Genomic DNA, 18506 nt, shown 5'->3' with positions numbered 1-18506 from the left:
AATAAGCTTTGTTGTTGTTTGTTCATGTGCTGACTGCAAGATCTGAAATCGCGGAAACTATGACGTGAATGTAGTCGTCTGTAGGTGTGGAACCTGATCCAAAATCCTAATTCAAAAAAAAGGGAATTTTGGTATATGTTCAGTGCCCTAAATGCCTCTCTGGATTTGGCAGTCGTTTCCTAGGTAGAAGGACAGAACCTGGAAATTATGGCTACCTATGGATAGCTTTGGAATGAGTAAGCTTTGCAGTGATTAGCAGAAGGAAAATTTGTACTACTGCTCACAAGGAAAGTTCCTTATTGACCTGTTTGTACATTTTAATGGCAAGGTAGAGTTTTATTATCTGGAAGTATATGTTATGCTTCCAAATGTTTCTTTTGCCCAGATAGATGTCATTTTTCTGGAATGTATGGATACCAGTTGTGCTATTATCTAAATCCCCTAGTTATTGGTACATAATTCAGGCAAACGAGCTGTTTAATGAGAAAACCTCTGCTGATAATTGATCTCAATTCCAGTCAAGTGTTAGAATAGATGTTATGGGAACTTTATACAGTCTTGTTTGTTCTCTTTTTTTGTTACTCCTGAAGACATGTAGTCAGTGTCTCTACAGGTAATGCTGATATCAGAAATGTATTTTCTCTACTGAATGGTGGTGTTCAAGCAAGACAAAACCATATTTGTCCATGCAGTCTGCTGGTCCATGTGACAAAGCCATATAAATTGTAATGCTCATGTAGTTAGGTTTTCACAAGGACATCCATGTTTTTCACAGAAAAATGGATTCAGCTGAAGCAGTTACAATGGGATATGCTGAGAAAAGACTTGATATCTTTACAAAAATTTAGTCTAAGCTTGGAGTATACAATGAAATGATAACTTTAGCCCCTTGCTGTCTGCTATTTTATATTTATGACAATCGTTATAATCATCTCCTACATGCAGAATTTAACATTTCTTATTGTACATGTTTATTTTAAAGTGCTTTGGGAAGATGCTGGTTTAATTTTTCCTAATCTAATTTAAATGCAAACGATAATCACTCACATGATGCTGTGTGTATATAATTAAGTATCATTATATACCACATGAATCATTCAAAAAGCTCCAGAGAGCCATTCTGCTATGTAAAACTTGACTTACATTGAAGAGCAGCAAAGTGACTTGTGCTTTTGTGATTAAGTGTTTGTACTTATGAAATCTCTCTTTGAATTATAGGTCAACAGATTATGGGACAACATATGAAAAACTGAATGATAAAGTTGGCCTGAAGACTATTTTGAGCTACTTGTATGTTTGTCCGACAAACAAACGTAAGGTAAGTGATAACGTAGCTGACTTGTTTTGACTTTATGATTGGACTTCTGTCCTGGTCATTTCTGTCCATTTCTTCAATATCTGTTGCTATTTAAGAGAGTGAGAAAATTTCTCTTCTTCAAGAAATGTGTCACTTCACCAAAATATAAGCTGGTTTGCACCACCCATAAGTCTACTTTTGAGGATATATGTTAGCAAAAGATGGCCATGAAATGATAGGCATAATAGGTATCATGCATCTGATCATTTGCTTACCTTTTGGCTGGTGATGATTTTGCTGTTTGAAAGGAAGAGAGACTCATTAATAGAAATGCATCTACAGCAGCCAGATTGTATGTGACATTATTTGTCTTTTAAGTGTTCTCAATAATGAACTGAACAGGATTTAACAAAATGCCTTCCAAAGCCCAGAAGGTTTTAATCATGAGAGCACACTGCTGAGTAACAGTTTACCAAGAATTTAGAGTGCTGACATGTTCCTAAAAGGTAGTTGATGCCTTCTTTCACATATATTTCGACTATATTTTTGTAATGTGGAGGTATGTAATAAGAGTTGAAGCACAGTTCTTGATGATGATAAAGACTTATATTGTTACACATGGACATGCTTGTAAAAGTGATCTTGTTTAAAGACTCACATGCTCAATTAAGAAAGGATTTAACTGTCTTGTTTAGTGGTAGGCAATTATTACTACTGATGTTTTGATGTGGACACTAAAAAGTAGTTTAAGTCATCCAGAAATTACTGATGATTTCATTTCAGATTTTCCAATATGTTGGTCCCCCCCCCCCAAAAAAAAAAGGAATGAAAAAATCAAAGCAAGATTAAATAAAGTAGTGTTGACCTCCTCCTCCTCTTGACTCATTAGTTGGGAGATTACAGTGCCCACTCAGTGTGTGGAAGGCCCAAGTTCAGCCCTTTCCTCTACTGGGGGCATGTGAATCTGGCTAGGTTAGTGGCCTCTCTCTCTGCTTTCTGTCGCAGGGGATAGATGTTTGAGTGGTCCAGGCAGAACTGGATGGCATCAATAGAAAATGCTAGTGAAGACTGACCTCCAAAGGAAACTGTATATCTGGATGGGGTTACTATTGATGCTGTTTTCATTACACTGAAGTACTTAAGTATTCTTTAAGATAGACTGTGAAAGGAAGAAGGACCTGTTCTAACCAGAGAGGACAATGCTTATCTTTATTCTGTTGTAATTCATGTTTAACTCTTAACAAAAGAAACGAGCACTTCTAGGCATGAATCATTAGACCTATTAAGAAGTTGACCTTAAGATGAGACAAATCATGTCTTAGTCACCTGCTTTTTTCCCAGTTGTCTGTAAAAGGAGTCAATACCACCAGCTGAGGTTTAGACACGTGGCAGGATGCAACTGATTCCTCCCTGAGTCTGCAAACAATGTGTTCATAGCCAGCCAACCTTTTGGTGATGTTCAAGGACTTTTTTCCTTCTGATATTTTGCAAACACTGGAATGTAAAACCAGAGTGACTTTTGGCATCATTTATTTCACTTCCTTGCAACAACAGGCAGCTGCTTCATATGGTCCTAATGAGACATGTATCAAATGCTCTCTTAGTCATATTATAATTTAATGGTTTGTAGCTATGGTATTACAGTGCTTCCCTATTTTGACGAATTTGGTTTTTGCTGGAAGAGCATCAGAAAAAGAAGAAATTGGCTGCCACTGTTTTAATGCCAGCTGACTGGTTCCTCATACCTACCTAAATTGCTATGATTATGCAAGCCTGGAAAAAGGCTGAGGCGTGGAGAGGTGAATGAAGTCTTGATTGTTAAATAAAAATAAAAATAAAAAAATAAAGTGCTCAAGTCTCCTGATAAAAGTCAGGCTATATTGGTCCCCAGTTAGCAGCTTGCTGTTTTGCTGCATTTGTTTCTCACTAGTCACTTGATGGTATTAGAGCAAGTCACAGGGTCACAGAAATAGAAAAATGAGAGACAAGTTAAACAATTTTCTGGAGTTTTTCCTCAAAGAGTTGTTTCTAGCTATCATATCCTCCTTGTAGCACACCTTATTTAGTTAATGAAGATAACCCCCTTTTTCACTTTTGAGCATTAAGAAAGCTAAATCTCTCTCTCTCTTTTCTATCTTATGTATTTACGAAGCATCTCTCTACTACTTCACTTGTTATAGTGGGATGTAATTCTTGTTAACTATAGCTCCCTTTTCCCAAAGTAACAACCTTTTTAACTTAAAAACAACCTTCCTCCTTCCTTCCCCTGCCAAAGAAAAAAAACACAAGAAGAAACCCCACCTGGCTCTGCTGTTGTAACTTCTAATCATTAACAATAGTCTCAAAGGGTACCTTTGATAATTTCCTATGCCTACAATTCAAATCACATCCTTTCCAACAAAGTTTCTAGACCTAATTTATTGCTGCTTGCATTTTTGCAAACTTAAGTTACCTCTGAAGGGTCAAAACCCACAAAAGTTCAATAGACTGAAACTGAATACAGGGTTTTAGAAAAGGGTTATGGATGACTTCTCTGATAAAAGGATTAAGAAAGCAAAGAAGTGACCTCAGCTACTTAATATAGAGATTTTATTGATAAATGTACGCAAAAGGAAAACTTAGTTCCGGATATGAGGATTTCCATCGCCTTTTGAAAATCTGATTTCAAAACAGGACAGTAAAGGTCTCTGCAATGGTCAGAAAATCAATAAAGTTGACATTGCAGTATATTTGGCCACCATTGCTTCCTGTCATGATTTATTTATTTTTGTGCCAAAATATGTATTTTATACATAGAGAAAGGTCGCATTTAACTAAATTCTTACAGCTCAGGTGTCCTTTGAAATTTAAGCAGTATCTTTGAGGGGAAAAAAAGGAATGTGGAATAACAGGACATTTATACAGTTCAAGGCCATATAGTGCTTTTCCCTCCATGGCTGCATCTGCCTGTAGCAGCTTCTGTCATGCAATCTCAGGGTAGGATTTGCACAAATGGCTAGGGAATTTGGAGATGTCTTTATTTCATGACGTCCAATTTGCCATGCTCTGGAAGGGAATATGATAATAGAGTGACCGCATGCGGTTCTTTTCAATATAAAGGTTCTGTTTCTCTGGTGAAGGGAACTATATTGCTGTGCGTGTCACAATACTGGGGCCATTTATCTCGTGTTACAGTTGCTGGATATTCTGCCTTTTATAAGATAATCTTTACCCCAAACCCCACCCCTTGAGTATCCAGATCTCCTGTTTTGTTATGTGCGTGTAGGGAGGGCAAGAGCTGGGATGAGGGTCTGGAGAACCATGGCAATCTTGTACCGTCACCCTCCCCACTGTGTTCAGGGCAGGAACTATTTCTCAGGCCAAATCACAATCACATATTCATAGTAAAGAGAAGTTACAGCAGAGACCCTGAGAAACTGAAAGTATAATGCCAAAGCGAACCAAAGCTTTTTATTCCGAAGCCTGATGTCAGCCTGAAAATTACTGGAGAAATAAAATGCTTCTGGACCATCCTCATCTTCCAATTAAGAGTTATAGTATTGCTTGGATTTGGTTGCCAAACAAGGTAGAAAACAGAATTGATAGTATGATGAGTGTAAGTGGAGAGATGGTGGAGACTGCAGCTGGCGCACAAAGAAGATATGAAGCTTTTCACTAGAAGCAAAAGAATGAAATTAACAGATCACTCAAATGTCCTTCAGATTTGAGGTCTGAAAGATTCATCTTGTGGCACAGAAATTACAGTGCGGAGGGTTTACTATATAATCATGCCTGATGTTTGTCAGAGAATAATAATACTGTTCTCTAGCAAAACGCTATTGTTGTCTTAGAGATGGGTTTTAGCCGGGCGGAATCTGTATGAACCCGTAGCTATTGTGGCGCAGAGAAACCGAAGTGGAAGCTGTGGGTTTTGCAAATAAGCCAACTTAGGTGCAGGCTGGCTCTGAAAATCCTTCCCCACCTCTGGCTGCACCTTCTTCTTCCCTCCCTCGTACTGCTGCTATTGCTTGGGTAGCCATCTGGTGAGCTGGATCAGGGACTAATCTGCCTGCAAACTAATCCCTTTCCAACTCAAAAAAACAAACGGACAAAAGGCAAAATCTTTCAGGTGGAAGGGTGGAACTGCCTGTTCTGGCACTAGACTTCACTAAAGTTGGCCTCCAGTCAGTATGGGACTGCGCCAGAGGAAAGCTGCAGCACCTGGCATGAGACGACCTTAGTAAAGGTCTAAGATTGAATTTTCCAAAACTTATTTCAGCAGGAGCAAAATTAGGCCAGCAAGGAGAACATTTGGATGTCCTGCTTATGCTGTGTGTTTCAGTATAGCATCAGGCTGTTCTTCCAATATTTGTTTAAGCATACAGCTTGTCCCCTATGGTTAAGAGAGCATGGGGAAGAGTATAGAGATGTGTGATATTTCCACATTAAAAAATTCTTTCCCAGAGAAAGCAAAAATATTAGAAACTCGGGGTCTTTATCATATATGCTGTGGAATGGAAAGCAGAAGGGAAAAATATTTACAAATTCTGCCACCAAGAACATTTTAACATGGATCTCGAGAGCCTGCCTTTTTTTCTTTTTTTCCCCCCACCCTCTAAAATCCTGATAATGCTGTGAGAAGTCCTGGTTATTCTAAAAGTAGCATCTTGTGGGCCAGGTTGGGAGCTGCAGGCACTGGTTGTTTTTTTTTTTCCTTGTAAGTCTCTACTTCTCTAGAATCTATGAATTTTATAAACCTTGCACTCTGTGTGAGAAGGGTTTATGCACTGCTGCTGTTAATACTGAGCAAATGCTAACAGCATTTTCCCTAAATATTTGTTATACATGGTAAGTGATTTTTCTCTTGCTGCACCCTCAGCCTTCAATGTTCTCTGTTCCACAAGGTTTTCCTTAGTGGAGAAACAAAGGCTTCTCCAATAGTGGAAAAGAAATGGCGTGTTTTTATCTTAAAGTTATTGGACAAGAGACCTTGTTACAACAGTGTTTCAGTAATGGGGTTGGCATATATTAACAGTAAGCACTTGCAGCCGCCGCCTTAATAAAAAAATAAATCCTTTTAGCACATGCTTAACTTTTAGTAATAGTCCCATGGAAACAGAAGGTAACAGCTGAGCTTTGCTTCAGTCAAGACTGGCTTCTTCCAATGAGGAAACCAAGTATATCGTGTACGTAATCTTGTCTGTTCCTTGCAAAGCAGTGCAGTTGGAACAATGAACTGTAGAATGCATGTAATTGGATTTATTCAAATAATTAATAGATTTGTTCATGAATTTCTGATGATTTTCACTTTCTGGAAAAGAATTAACAGCAACATGCATTGAATAAATTATTTGCTACAATTTATTTGCTCTTTCTAGAAAAAAAAGTATAAATATACAGGATTTGCAGAGCTTCCTACTGTCTATGAATGCCAATTTTCTTCTAAAAGCTTCCATATTCCAATTCTTGTCTCTTTACTCAGCAAAACTAAATCCGTTACCCAGACATTGCAAGTAATGTTGTATTACAAAAAGGTATTCTGGAAATAAAGATGAGAAAGCCATTATTAACAGTTTAAACTGCTGATCTATTGCTGTTGCTTGGTACTGTTCTGAATTACAGCTTTTCTTCAGGAAATTACAGAAAATGGTAATATAGTATTATAGCCATGTATAAACCCTGATAATAAGAGATGTGGAAGACCTGTTTATTAGTGTTCTCTCATCTCACTGAGTTATTGTACTATCGGGCTGTATGACTGATGATACAGACTAGGGGAAAAAACACCTTAGCACATGAATCTTTCCAAAGACATAGAGCCTGTTTGAGTTTTTGTCAACCGGTCTCCACAAGAGAAAATCCCTGATGTGCAATAGATCCCTGGGCTTATGTGTGTCAGCACTGGTTGTTTGATAGATGCATACAGTCTTTTGTGAGGGGAAGTAAATTGATTTAAAGGTGTCCACCTGAAGAAAGAGTGCTTGGGAATAAGGCAGAGATAGGTTAAAGTAAAATAAAAAAGAAATCCCGGCTGAGATCTTGAAAATCCCTTCTTTTGCAATATTTTGGCATTCAGTTTCATGCAAACTTGCACACGCTAAAGTTTTACATCTTTATGAAATCCTTTCAGATAGGTTCTTCTTTAGCATTGCATGGAAAAATTGTAGACCTATGGAAATGAAAAGTAGGTGGTTGGGTGATGGTGGGGACTTTACAATTGGTTAGCTAGAGTTTTTCTTTGACTCAAAAACCCCTGCTGGCTAATTTAGACACGGTATCCTTGTACACAGCACACTGTGTTCTTTGCAAAGAGCCAATTTCTGCAGCCCCTTCCTTTGTAGTTTCAGAACCCCTTGTATCTGTGTATTTCCAGTTAGTTAATAAAATGCTGGGTGACAGTATATGCCAGCCACTTTTATGCTATTAATAGGACAGGTGCATCTCATCAGATTTTATTTCCTATTGGTCTGAATTTTTGTGTTAAGTTTTTTTTTGTTTTTCTCTCCCCGTTTCTTTCTGCAGGCCTGCCTTGAATTTTCCCTTTATTCCTCCAACTGTTTGGATTTTAATTGCTGCTCAAGTACAGTGTCCTCTTTTTTCTCTCTCTAAAGATGAATAGATTATAGATGCCTTCCTCTTTTTTCATATTTAGTGGTTGCGACTAGCACCTTTATCACAGCATGTTAAGCGCTGTCCTGCTGTGTATGGAACTCCAAGATAACGGGTATTTATTGTAAATATAATTGCATGGGTTTCGATGCTGGCTAGATCCCTAACTACTTCAAATTCATTTCTATTAATGAGTTTGAAATGAAAGGAATGGGGGCCCAGCCTTCTTTCTAGCATGAAAAGGAAAAAAAAAAAAAAGGTAAATGTTTTTATCTTTCAATCAAGACAGGACAAAATTAACCCGTGTTAACTTGTATGGGAACGTTTCAGTGCTAATTTGTTTCCTGTGGTATTAGAGGGGTTCATTTGCTTTAGAGAAGTTCATTTGCTTTAGAGAAGTTCTGATTTTGGAATGTAAACTGCACAGTTGTGTAAAGGATTAAACATGCTTTATACTTCTTCTGTACCCAGCTGAATTCTGCTCCCCTGAGATTTGGGGGAAGCATCATTGTCTATAGAGATGAACAGTATTTCTTTAGAAGCTGTTACCCTCAGTTGCTGAAATTAGATTGGGATCACTACTCAAAATCTTGTCTCTGACCTGTCTCACCATGGAGGCTTTTGGAAGTCTGATGTGATGGCAGCTCTGGATTCTGCATTCGAGGAAAACCAGTTCTTTCCAGTGGTGGTCTCCTTGTAGGCCTTAATAAATCTTAGTGTGAAGACTATCAGTTTATTTCAGAGAGGTTGAGCTGGAGCCTGGCAGAGGTCAAAGCACGCCTCACTGCAGACTGAGCCAAATCCTGTGGCTGTCATGGGATTGCATCCTTAGCAAATTAGGCACATTGGGAGACCTAGGGTCTGCGGTCAATAGGTCATGCCAGTAGCCCAAAGTACTCTTGCATTCTGCTCTTGCAATGATAAAATTGATTATTCTGTTGCTCTCCTCTTTTCAGTTGGAAGGAAAGGTCCATGTTAGCTGCAGGCTATGAGTGCAGCCTTCAAAGAGACAGTCATAAGAGACCTAAAATGCATTGTCTCACGGATGTAAACATTTTTTTTTTTTAATGACTTAGTGCCCAGGAGATTTCAAGGAGGTTTTTAAGGAAGGCCTCTTCTTACCTTTTGAAGGGGAGGAACCACCTTGTGCTGAAAAGAGTTTTGCAGGTTGAAACAGAAGCTGCATCAAATGAAAACTGTGTAGAATAAACCCCATAAAACAGAAGCATATGTGAAGAAGCCCCCTGAATTTACTCAAATATCTCCGAGGCTATGACCATGGATAATGATTTTTGATAGCCTCATCCTTTCCTTCAGAGAGAGCATTTTGGAGGGAAGGTGTCAGAGTGGAGGGATTGGTTGTTTTTATCATTCTACTGATGATGATCATTCCATTGATCTGATTGACTGTTCGGGGTAGATAGGAATATTTATTCCTTTCAAATGGTTTTCTCCGACATTGAGATTCTTCCTCACTTGATCTTTTCTCCGAGGACAGCTGTCTAAATCTCTTTCATTCACAGTTTTGGCTTAAGATTTTATCTCTTGATCAGAAGGAGACCTGGAGTCCTGAACTTTTACTGGGGTCAGAATTATGATCGTGGACTGCAGGGACAGTGCAACTGGTTTCTAACAAACTAACACTATAGAAATGTAGCAGGTCACTACCTGCAAGAAAATGTCTCACTCCCAAATTAAGAAGTTTTTCATATTCTGCAGTTCAGAAAGGGTGATGGAGTAAATCTACTGCGGTTACAAGCTGCCGTAATACTGTTATTTTCAATGAAGCTCATCCAACTAAGATATTTTTGTGGAAACTCAGTCTTATACCCATCTGATAATGCATATGGTACAAATTTCACTTCTACTTGGAATGTCTTTATATTCAAAACTAATGTTTCTACCTGTGCACCAGAGGCTTACTGCAGACTGAGAATAGACCTGATTTCCATCTCAGAAGATTGATTTTGAGGTTCTCCCCCTTTCCTTAATTAATTGTGTGCATGCTTTTTGATAAATGTTTTTTAAACATTGGAGATGGATTGTTGTTAAAGCAGGAACTATAAAAGTTGAAAGCATTTATGAAAACAAGGATAAAGCCCAATTTTTTTATTCTCAGTTTAAAAAAGTAAATTGCTGCTCATACCTTTTGGATGTGATCTGAAGCAGCTGCAAATCAGTAGAGTTTCACTGGAGTCCATGAAGCTTTGTAAAGTGACAGTGGCTGAAGAGCTGGCCCTGTATTGTTAGTCTTTAATACTGAGCTCATAGGAAACCAATATTTAACAAGCAACTTGATCCATGTTAACAAAGTGAAGGCAGAGTCCTATCTTTCAAAGGGAATATTCTGACTTTTGATGCGTGTCTGGAAGCATTCACTACCAAACTTTCTGATTCATGCCTATAATATATGACAGCCCTCACTATAGCCATTAAACTCAAAGCCCTTGCCATTATTCTGCATCCATATCTCTTCTTGGATATGAAGTGAAATCAAAGCCCATTTATTCCACTGCTGCTCTTGTAAAGCTATCAAAAATAGTGGCAGTTCTGACATTTTCCCACTCAAAGTAGTACTACAGTATACCCTTGTATATCACAGAAGTCTCCAAGGACACACGCTGAATGTTGAAAGTGATGACAGGGAAGAAGTAGCCATGGAATTCAGTTTTAGATCTAGGATTCACCCAAACCAAGGAGGTTTTCAAATCTGTTATTTCCATTCTGACCTATTTCACTAGGGAAACTGTGTTTTCTACAAACTGGACAGTTAAATTTCTGCAAGATAATCTGCTTTATGTCCTTCAGTTCTCTCATCACTTTTTTATTCCTCAGAGGTTTGCCAAATAATCTGGAACAAATGAGATCCCCTTTGGCAAGGGAGGATATACGCCGGGAGCTTAGAGAGCAAAGAAATGATGCATTGTTAGTTACAGCCCAGATATGGGCAGTTGAGATTGATGGTAGTGAAAGAATGTGTCTAACTAAAGTCCAGAGCTACTTTATTGTCAAACTGTCGATCCATCCATTTGTGTAAGTAAGAGATGCTGATTAAAACAAAAGGTGGTTGCCATAATATTGATATTTTTCCTATGAAAAACTAGGCCCAAGCAGTTGAAAATCATCGTGTTCAGGGTCTCATAAAGTTGGATTAAAAATCTGTACGTCAAAGTTGTTTTCATTTACCTTGTGGATTTTGAGACATTAGATACATAGATCTCACTTTTATACCATTTCAGTGCTGTGTTGTAGTAGGGACGTGTTTGTTTAGCAGTGAAATGCTGAAAATGTCTTGTTACTGTACAACTTCAGAAGTTGGACCTAAAGGAGAAGATACCACAGTACTATGGCATAGCCATGCGATGGCTGGTATGTGTTGAAGTTTGGAACTGAAAACCTAAAAAATAATAAATTCGTGGATATTTCTCATGGGAACTCTGAACTCAGCCTGCCCTTGCCAGGCCTGCAGTAAAGCTGTTTGTACTATCCGTTAATTAGCGGACAGGGTAAATCTTTAGTGCACGTGCACCTGCAGGTTGCACTTGCTCACCCCATGTATAGTGTAGGGGTGTTATTATGAAGAATTGAATGATTAAATGACAGGATACTTGAGTATTATGCCTTCTGTCTAGCCGTACTTGGAGTACAAGGAGAAAAACATGTAGAAATTAAAGAAAAATATTCTTGGTTAAGAAGCTTCTGATTGGTGAATACAGAGGTAGGGGACTGATGGCAAATATTAATGGAATGAATTAGAAAGTTGTCTGACTGGTAAGAAAATATGTAATTTGAGACTTGTAGGCAGGTAACTTGAGAAACAGAGACCAACAAGTGAGGGCTCATGTATATCGTATCAAGAGTGAAGAGGTCATTGTAGGAACAACCAGGCTTCTTGGAGAAAATGGGAATAATTCAACATCTGGTGAGGAAAAGATTGCAAAAACTGCAAATTAGTTTTTTCCTTTTAGTTCTAGTATGTGAAAGGGGTAGTTCTCTTGTTACAAGGTCAGAGAGCAGTTTCTCAGAGCCAGAGGAGGAAAAAATCTTAAGAGTTCAAGATAACACAAAACAGAAGATACAGGTGTGAAAACTTACTGCAAATAAGGCACTGTGATCAGATTGTTTCACACGACTTTATTCTAAATCCTTATTGTTCTCTTAAATCTTCTGATTCCCACCTCTCCACCTCTTCCTCATTAGTACCAAAAAAGGAGTAAAAACATTTAGGAATGGCATAAAACTTGGGAAGCAGGGAGAATACAATGCCTACTACGTCTGGGAGAATAAAGGCATAGAAGGATTGGGAGGGAAGGCTTGGGAACACGTACTTCTCTTCTGTGTGCCTTGGCTTGAGTTTTACACAGGTACGGATCTCCTACAAATACGGACAGACCCAGAGAATGCTCTCCTGTGAAGTTTTCCTTTGGAGGGGACACTGCTACAGCTGATCAGAAGCGCTGGTAATCTTAGAGAGTTGTATCACATCCAGTCCAACAGACCAAATTGCTGAGGGTGGTGTAATCAGGTTGACGTTAACTGAGTAGTCCGAATTAGGTTCATAAAGAGTTATCGGAGGAGTCCTTGCCGTGTGATACCATGGATCAAGCCCTAGACCAGTGTTTCTTAAATGTTTTTTCATCGACACAGGAGGGTAATGAGACCATGGTAAATGTTCATGCCAGCATACTTTTATCTTCACAGTGTTTTTGTCTACGTTTTCCAATTCTCTTTAATCTTCACTACTTGTGAGGATTTGGGAAGAATATTTGCTAGTAAATTTTGCAAGTGGCCAGCTGTTCCCATAAGATTGTGAGCCAACACACTGTTTTGGTGCGGTTTCTTAAACTGTGAGTGTAGTTAAAAGACTGGAGCTGATTTGTCAAAAGGCAAGAAAAGTTTAAATTAACACGTTATTTGACAAAAAAGAATGAAATTTACAAAGTGTTGTATTGTATATAGAGCATTATGAATAATGGATTTTGCTGTCTAGAGACAGAAAAATTTCACACTGATTGAAGGCATTTATTCATATTCAAACCTCTTTTTTTCTGCTCAGGTCATCCAAGGCTTTTCTGTCCTGAAGAGATTAACTGAAAAATGTTTTTGAGGTGAAAAGTTAAAATCATTTTGTGTTGAAATGTTTCAACTTTTAAAGCCTTTAAGATTTACCAAGATAAATCCCACTGAAATACATGGAATTTAATAATGCTATTTAAAATACATTCTTAATCACTTTGAGCCTTTGGCTGTTAAAAATTTGCCCTGAACAGTTTAAATATAGCAAAACATTGTGAATTCTTCTCTATGCAAGTGTATTTAGGCCTGTGTATGCCTCTGTGTACACACAAAAAAACCCTTCATGGTCCCAATCCCATATACCTGATTTCTTCATCAAAGGAGGGAGTGAAATAAATGGAAATAACGAGAGCTGGAAAGGAATTCAGTAGACAAAAAATGATAAAGGAAAAAGAAGGGAAGAATTTTATAAGTACTTTGGTTAAATAATTTAGGATAACTGAGCAATTAGATGCAGCAAGAAGCTTCACTCCTTAGTCACTTGGGAGGAAAATCTTCAGGAATATGCCCAAAGGAACATGAGAATAAACACTAATCTGGTCCCTGTATCCCAAACTCCCTGTGTGCAGGCATTTCTCGGGTTTTTCCCTCTTCTGCTGAATGATGAGTAGCTTATGACCTTGCATCAATAATTGTAAGTTTTTTCAAATTTGCAGTTTAGATACATGGGCGCTATTCAGCTGAGTACAAGCAGACCAGAGATATGGACAGAAGGCAGTGGCATGTATTCTCCGTGGAACTACAGTTAACAACAGAAACTGCCTCATTTCTGATGGCTTATCTTGCTCCAGAATTAGGAGGTGTGTCCTAAGCAGACCAGATAAGAAATCACCGTTCCCTGTTTTAGGGGTCCCTTGCACTGCAAATTTCATGAAGTTTGAACATTATTTTGTCTTTGCAGCCAGAATATGTCCTAGAGGAAGGTAGGATTTAACTATGAGCACACTCTGGGCTCTCCTTGTCTGACTGCTGTATTGTTCAACACTTTCTGTGAACTCTACTCCTTAAGCACGTTATCTACTCTGGACATAGCTTTCTACTGAAGACAATCCACTGGAGATAGTTCCTTAATAATAGGTTTGAAGCATGACAATGGGTTTACAGCTGTTTTATGAATGTTATGCAGTCCTGAAAACTTAGTATCTTATAATTGTGACTCATCCTTCTGCATCAAGCCAAGGCTCTTCTATCCTGTTTAGAAGTTAACTTCTTTGGAAGTCAAAGTTTTTCTGCATGTTTGGACAGCACCTGTTTCTTTAAGTTGCTGGTGCACAAGTTAATCTCCCATTTGCTACTATTACTAATGATAAATAATGAATTTGATAGCATATCAAACCTGAAGAACAGCAATCTGTGCTTAGTTTTTGGCATTTAGGGAAGAAATACAAACTATATCCATATGCCCTGCCTGAAGTAATCTTGTGAGACTCCCATAAAGTAAAGAACATTTGGAGGTGAACTAGAGGCAGCCAAATAGCATCTATTAGGGAAGAAAGTACAACAGTTTCTCTGTCTACTTCTGGAGACCTTCAGTCAGATATGGATTTTGTGTTAATGGGTACTTGAGAGGTTGGGAAATACTGTCACTCCTAGTTTATAAATTAGAACAAGTGTATGTATTGCTAAGATCAGAAAATCATCAGCTGGAAAGATAGTAATTGAACATAGAATTTTGGCTGGATCTGATCTTTTTGTACCCTTCCTGACATGGAATCCCAAATTGCCTACCATCAAATGCAAGTTTGTACCCTTCATTTGTATTACCAAAAAAACAAAAAACACTTTTCGCTACAAATAACCAAAAGGAAAGAAGGAAAAATCATCCAAAGCCTGTTTGAGAAAATAGATGCATTAGGCCACTGCAGAGGAGTAGAAGACTTGAGCTCAAGTCAGAGAAGAATTCAGTCCACCAATGTAGCCGTGGGCAAAGTTCACAATACATCTGCTGCCCTAGGCCGTTATGTGTCTGACACCCAGTGTAAGCTGCAGTATTTACTTTATCTTGAGACAGCATAAATACATTTTCTCCTGCACCTTTTGAACCGTGTCTGGCACTTCAAACCTTGGAGCAGAGAGCTACGTTCCAAGTTTTGTCCCTTGTTAAAGTGGTCCACCACCCCCTCTAATACCTCCACTAGCAAAAGTCTTCCGTGAGAGCCAGGATGCCAGACCTTGCTTTTTGCCACCATTTCAAGTGGGTTATTGATATTTGCAAACTCTCATGGGCCTGTTCAGTCAGTTACTGCCAAAGGCTCCCATTGTGCCAAGGACACCGACCTTTCCCCTTGGGCACCAATTAAAATTTATTGCTTTTATTCCCATAGTGCTTGCTGCATTTGGAGCTTTGGCTCTTTGCCAGGTAAAACTTGCTAGAGTTTTGTCTCCTTTTCTTTATTACTGAAACTTTGCTAAAGATAGCAAGAGTGTAAATTACAAAGTATATGTATATGCTTTGGGGAAAACAACATAATTTTCATGAAGCTTTTTAATTAAAAACAAATCTCTCTTTTACCTGTAATCAGGAATATAAGGAAAAATCCATGTGAAATAGTAGATATATTTCACATGATGGTATGGCTTGCTTTCTTCCTTCTCTTGTTTTCTTCCTCCTGCTAATATGCTCCAATTATTCTGCAACGGATTTGTCAGTAATTGCGGGGCAAATGTGATGTGGGCCTTGCTGGGACTCAACTGTTGTGCTCTGAACATTGAGGGGAAAAAGGCGGAGAACTGCGCTGCTGTGCTTGTGTCAAGTGTCTAGGACCTCGAGGCTTGTCATTTCTTGCATTACAAACTGCTAGGAACAAACTGTTAATACTGCATTATTAGTAGCAAGGCTGCATTGTTTTGGTAAAAACACTTGCTATAAAATTATATCATGTTTTGGTGCTTATTATGTCTTTCCACCAACTTCTGTTTCTTCTTTCAGTTGGAATTTGTGAGGGTAGGAGAGACTGCTGACTGAGTTTGAAGGGTTTTTTTTTTTTTCTATTTTGAGAATCTCTCTTTGGAGTGCTAGTCAGACATCTATCAAAATGTTTTTGTGAAAAATTAGGATTTTGAAAAGTGTGTTCAAATGTCTGCTTTTTGCCATCGCTTTGTGTTTGGGATCTCTGAGGTTGTCTAAAAATTATATGTTCAACATTTTGCCAAACCCTCAACGCTTCTTAAGGATAAAAGTTATATATGTTGTTTTGGTATTTATCAAAGAATGCAATTCTGTTTTAAGATTGGATTACATTATAAATGGTCAGGTATAAACTAGATATTGGTAAGTCTGAATCATGGTGATGAAAAATTCTGAAAAAAACTAGTGTGCATCAGTTTGCACAAGTCTCTGTTACACTAGAGAATTTGACTTGCTGAGAAAATAGCCATGTTGTGTGTAAGGCAGGATAATTCCTGCTATCATCTCCTTGTCTGGCCATATAGCCACTTCTGGTTTGTTTTTGCTTTCGGTTTTGGTATAAGGTGGTCTTTTGTGTTGCTTATTCGCCACTAGTGATCTGTGTTTTTTTCAAGTCTTCTAATTTTTTGGCAAGTTAGTGGACTGCTATTTTTGGTCACCTACAAAACTGAGACATCTCAGATAACTAGAAATACAGACAGTGCTTTTCTTGGGCCCATATTCTTCCTTTAATGGAATTTGATGAAGCATTACATCTCTCCACAGTTATTCAAAACTGTCCTTTTTTTATCCAGTAGACGGGATATAAATGAACCAAGCCTGTTGACAGCCACTGATATCTCATGTGGTTCCTTCTCAACAGTGAAGCTAAATCTTTATCCTCTGGTCCAAGGAAGGTCCCAGCACTTAGGCAAGAGTTGCGTGTACGTTTTGGTTGGTTTCACACATGCTACTATCTTAAGGTTCCCAGCTATTTGCAGATTCAGGAATACTGCTTTTTTCTGCCATTTCCACTAGAACAAGGCTACCAATCGCTGGAAATGCTTGCAGTCTTTTACGCCCTTCTGCCCTTTTAATGCTCTCCTGCTTGTTTGCTTTTGCCAGTTCCAGAAGGTTGTTTTAGATGTGAATCAGGCTCAAGATTGATTTTTTTTTTCCCAAGTCTAATAAACCTGGAAAAATAAAACTTTCTGAACTGGTGACTGAATTAACTGCAGGAACAGATTTGTCAAGCCCTTCTAGATACTATTTCATATATTATGGGCGAAATAAAAAGTATATAAAAGTAAAAATAAAAAGGATTTTATAGAAGGGTTTGAAATTTCCCTAGGGATAAACTAAAACCCCTATCTTTTTTTTTTTTTTTTTTGGCCATTGGAAGAGGTAAGTAAAAGATTATGATTTAGGACGCAGCTCCTAGGGATGAATGCAAACTTTCTATCATCTGAAGCCAGCAGGAGCCTGCTACATTTGCATGATAAAGACGAAGTTTATTTTCTCTGCCATTATGTGCTTTGATATCAGAAATCCAAAGGAACACCAGTTAATTATGAAGTCTTTTTATATGGGATGGGGGGGGGAAACAAAACAAAACTGTGATTCGTTATAACCATCATGGTGAGAAACCGAAGTATTGAGGCTTGCCTGAGAAGTGAAAGAGGTAGAACTCACCTCAGCCTTTTCACTTGCTAAAACAGTTTTCTTCATAGCTGAAGAGAACTATTGTAGACAACGGTGGAGATAAGAAAGGCCCAAGGACCTTTTTTCTAGTGAACATTAATAGAACAATGTATGTCCTAGGCCTTACTGGGTAAAGTAGCATCTGTCCTGAGATTACTGGTGTCCAAAGGGGGCTTGATTTTAGCCGGAAGCTTTTAATCATATTTAATTATAGAAGCAGCAGTGTCTTCACCTTCTTCAAGCCGCGCTAGCTGCTTAGTCTAACTTTGGGTATTGGCTTAACATCCATATTGTTTTCTACAATACCAAGCTGATGCTTTGACAACTAGGAAAAGCCAGTGTGTAACAGTTCTCGAAACTATTTGCTTATTCTGAGAAATCTCCCACCATGCTTTCACAGGCAGTGACAGGAGGTGTCATTGGCTGAATTAGCAGGCAGTAGCAGAGACTAGAGCTTTGGGCTCAGCTCTTGGATTCATGGCATTATACCAAGACCAATATTTCCATTAAAGCTTGGCTAAGCTCAGGCTTAGCTGTGTATGTGCCGTTTTCCTAATTTTTCAGAGAGCCTATAAAAATAACTCTGAAGTAGTACGTGAATTGCCTTGCATGTCCCAGTGAGGTATTAGCCTCAATGCTTGGTGCTCAAGAAGTCCCTTTTCTATTTTAACCTTAGCATGAGTGCAGGTATATGCTGTTAACTCACTGATGTCACCGTATCTAGGCTGATCAGTAACCCTCTTAGGGTTAGGATTCTGTTCCCTCTGAGGGCCAGGACCTTTTGCCACCATTTACATCTGTCCCCTTAACCAGAGAAGGAATTTTCTGGGTTATTGTGCAAAAGGGCTTAAGTGACTCCAGGCCATGATGTTTTAGGAAGCTGATAGGGGGTAGCTGTCTTGAAAAAGAAGGCATGGGTCTTGGGAATAAAGAAGTGCTGGGTTGTGCCTTTGCTTT

The 18506-nt window shown here is 38.5% G+C and overlaps 1 protein-coding gene across 1 annotated transcript in view; it reads left to right on the top strand.

Annotated features, from left to right (window-relative positions):
* The window catches only part of LOC106497456 (VPS10 domain-containing receptor SorCS1), a 309481-nt gene that overhangs the window by 130982 nt on the left and 159993 nt on the right, over window positions 1–18506 (top strand). The window contains exon 3 of the mRNA XM_067299556.1: window positions 1219–1318. Coding sequence (XP_067155657.1) covers window positions 1219–1318 — 100 coding nt within the window. The remainder of the gene's footprint in view (window positions 1–1218; window positions 1319–18506) is intronic.

This window comes from Apteryx mantelli, chromosome 7 (assembly GCF_036417845.1).
Source record: "Apteryx mantelli isolate bAptMan1 chromosome 7, bAptMan1.hap1, whole genome shotgun sequence".
Lineage (NCBI taxonomy): Eukaryota > Metazoa > Chordata > Aves > Apterygiformes > Apterygidae > Apteryx > Apteryx mantelli.
This window is presented reverse-complemented; position numbering and strand designations above follow the sequence as displayed.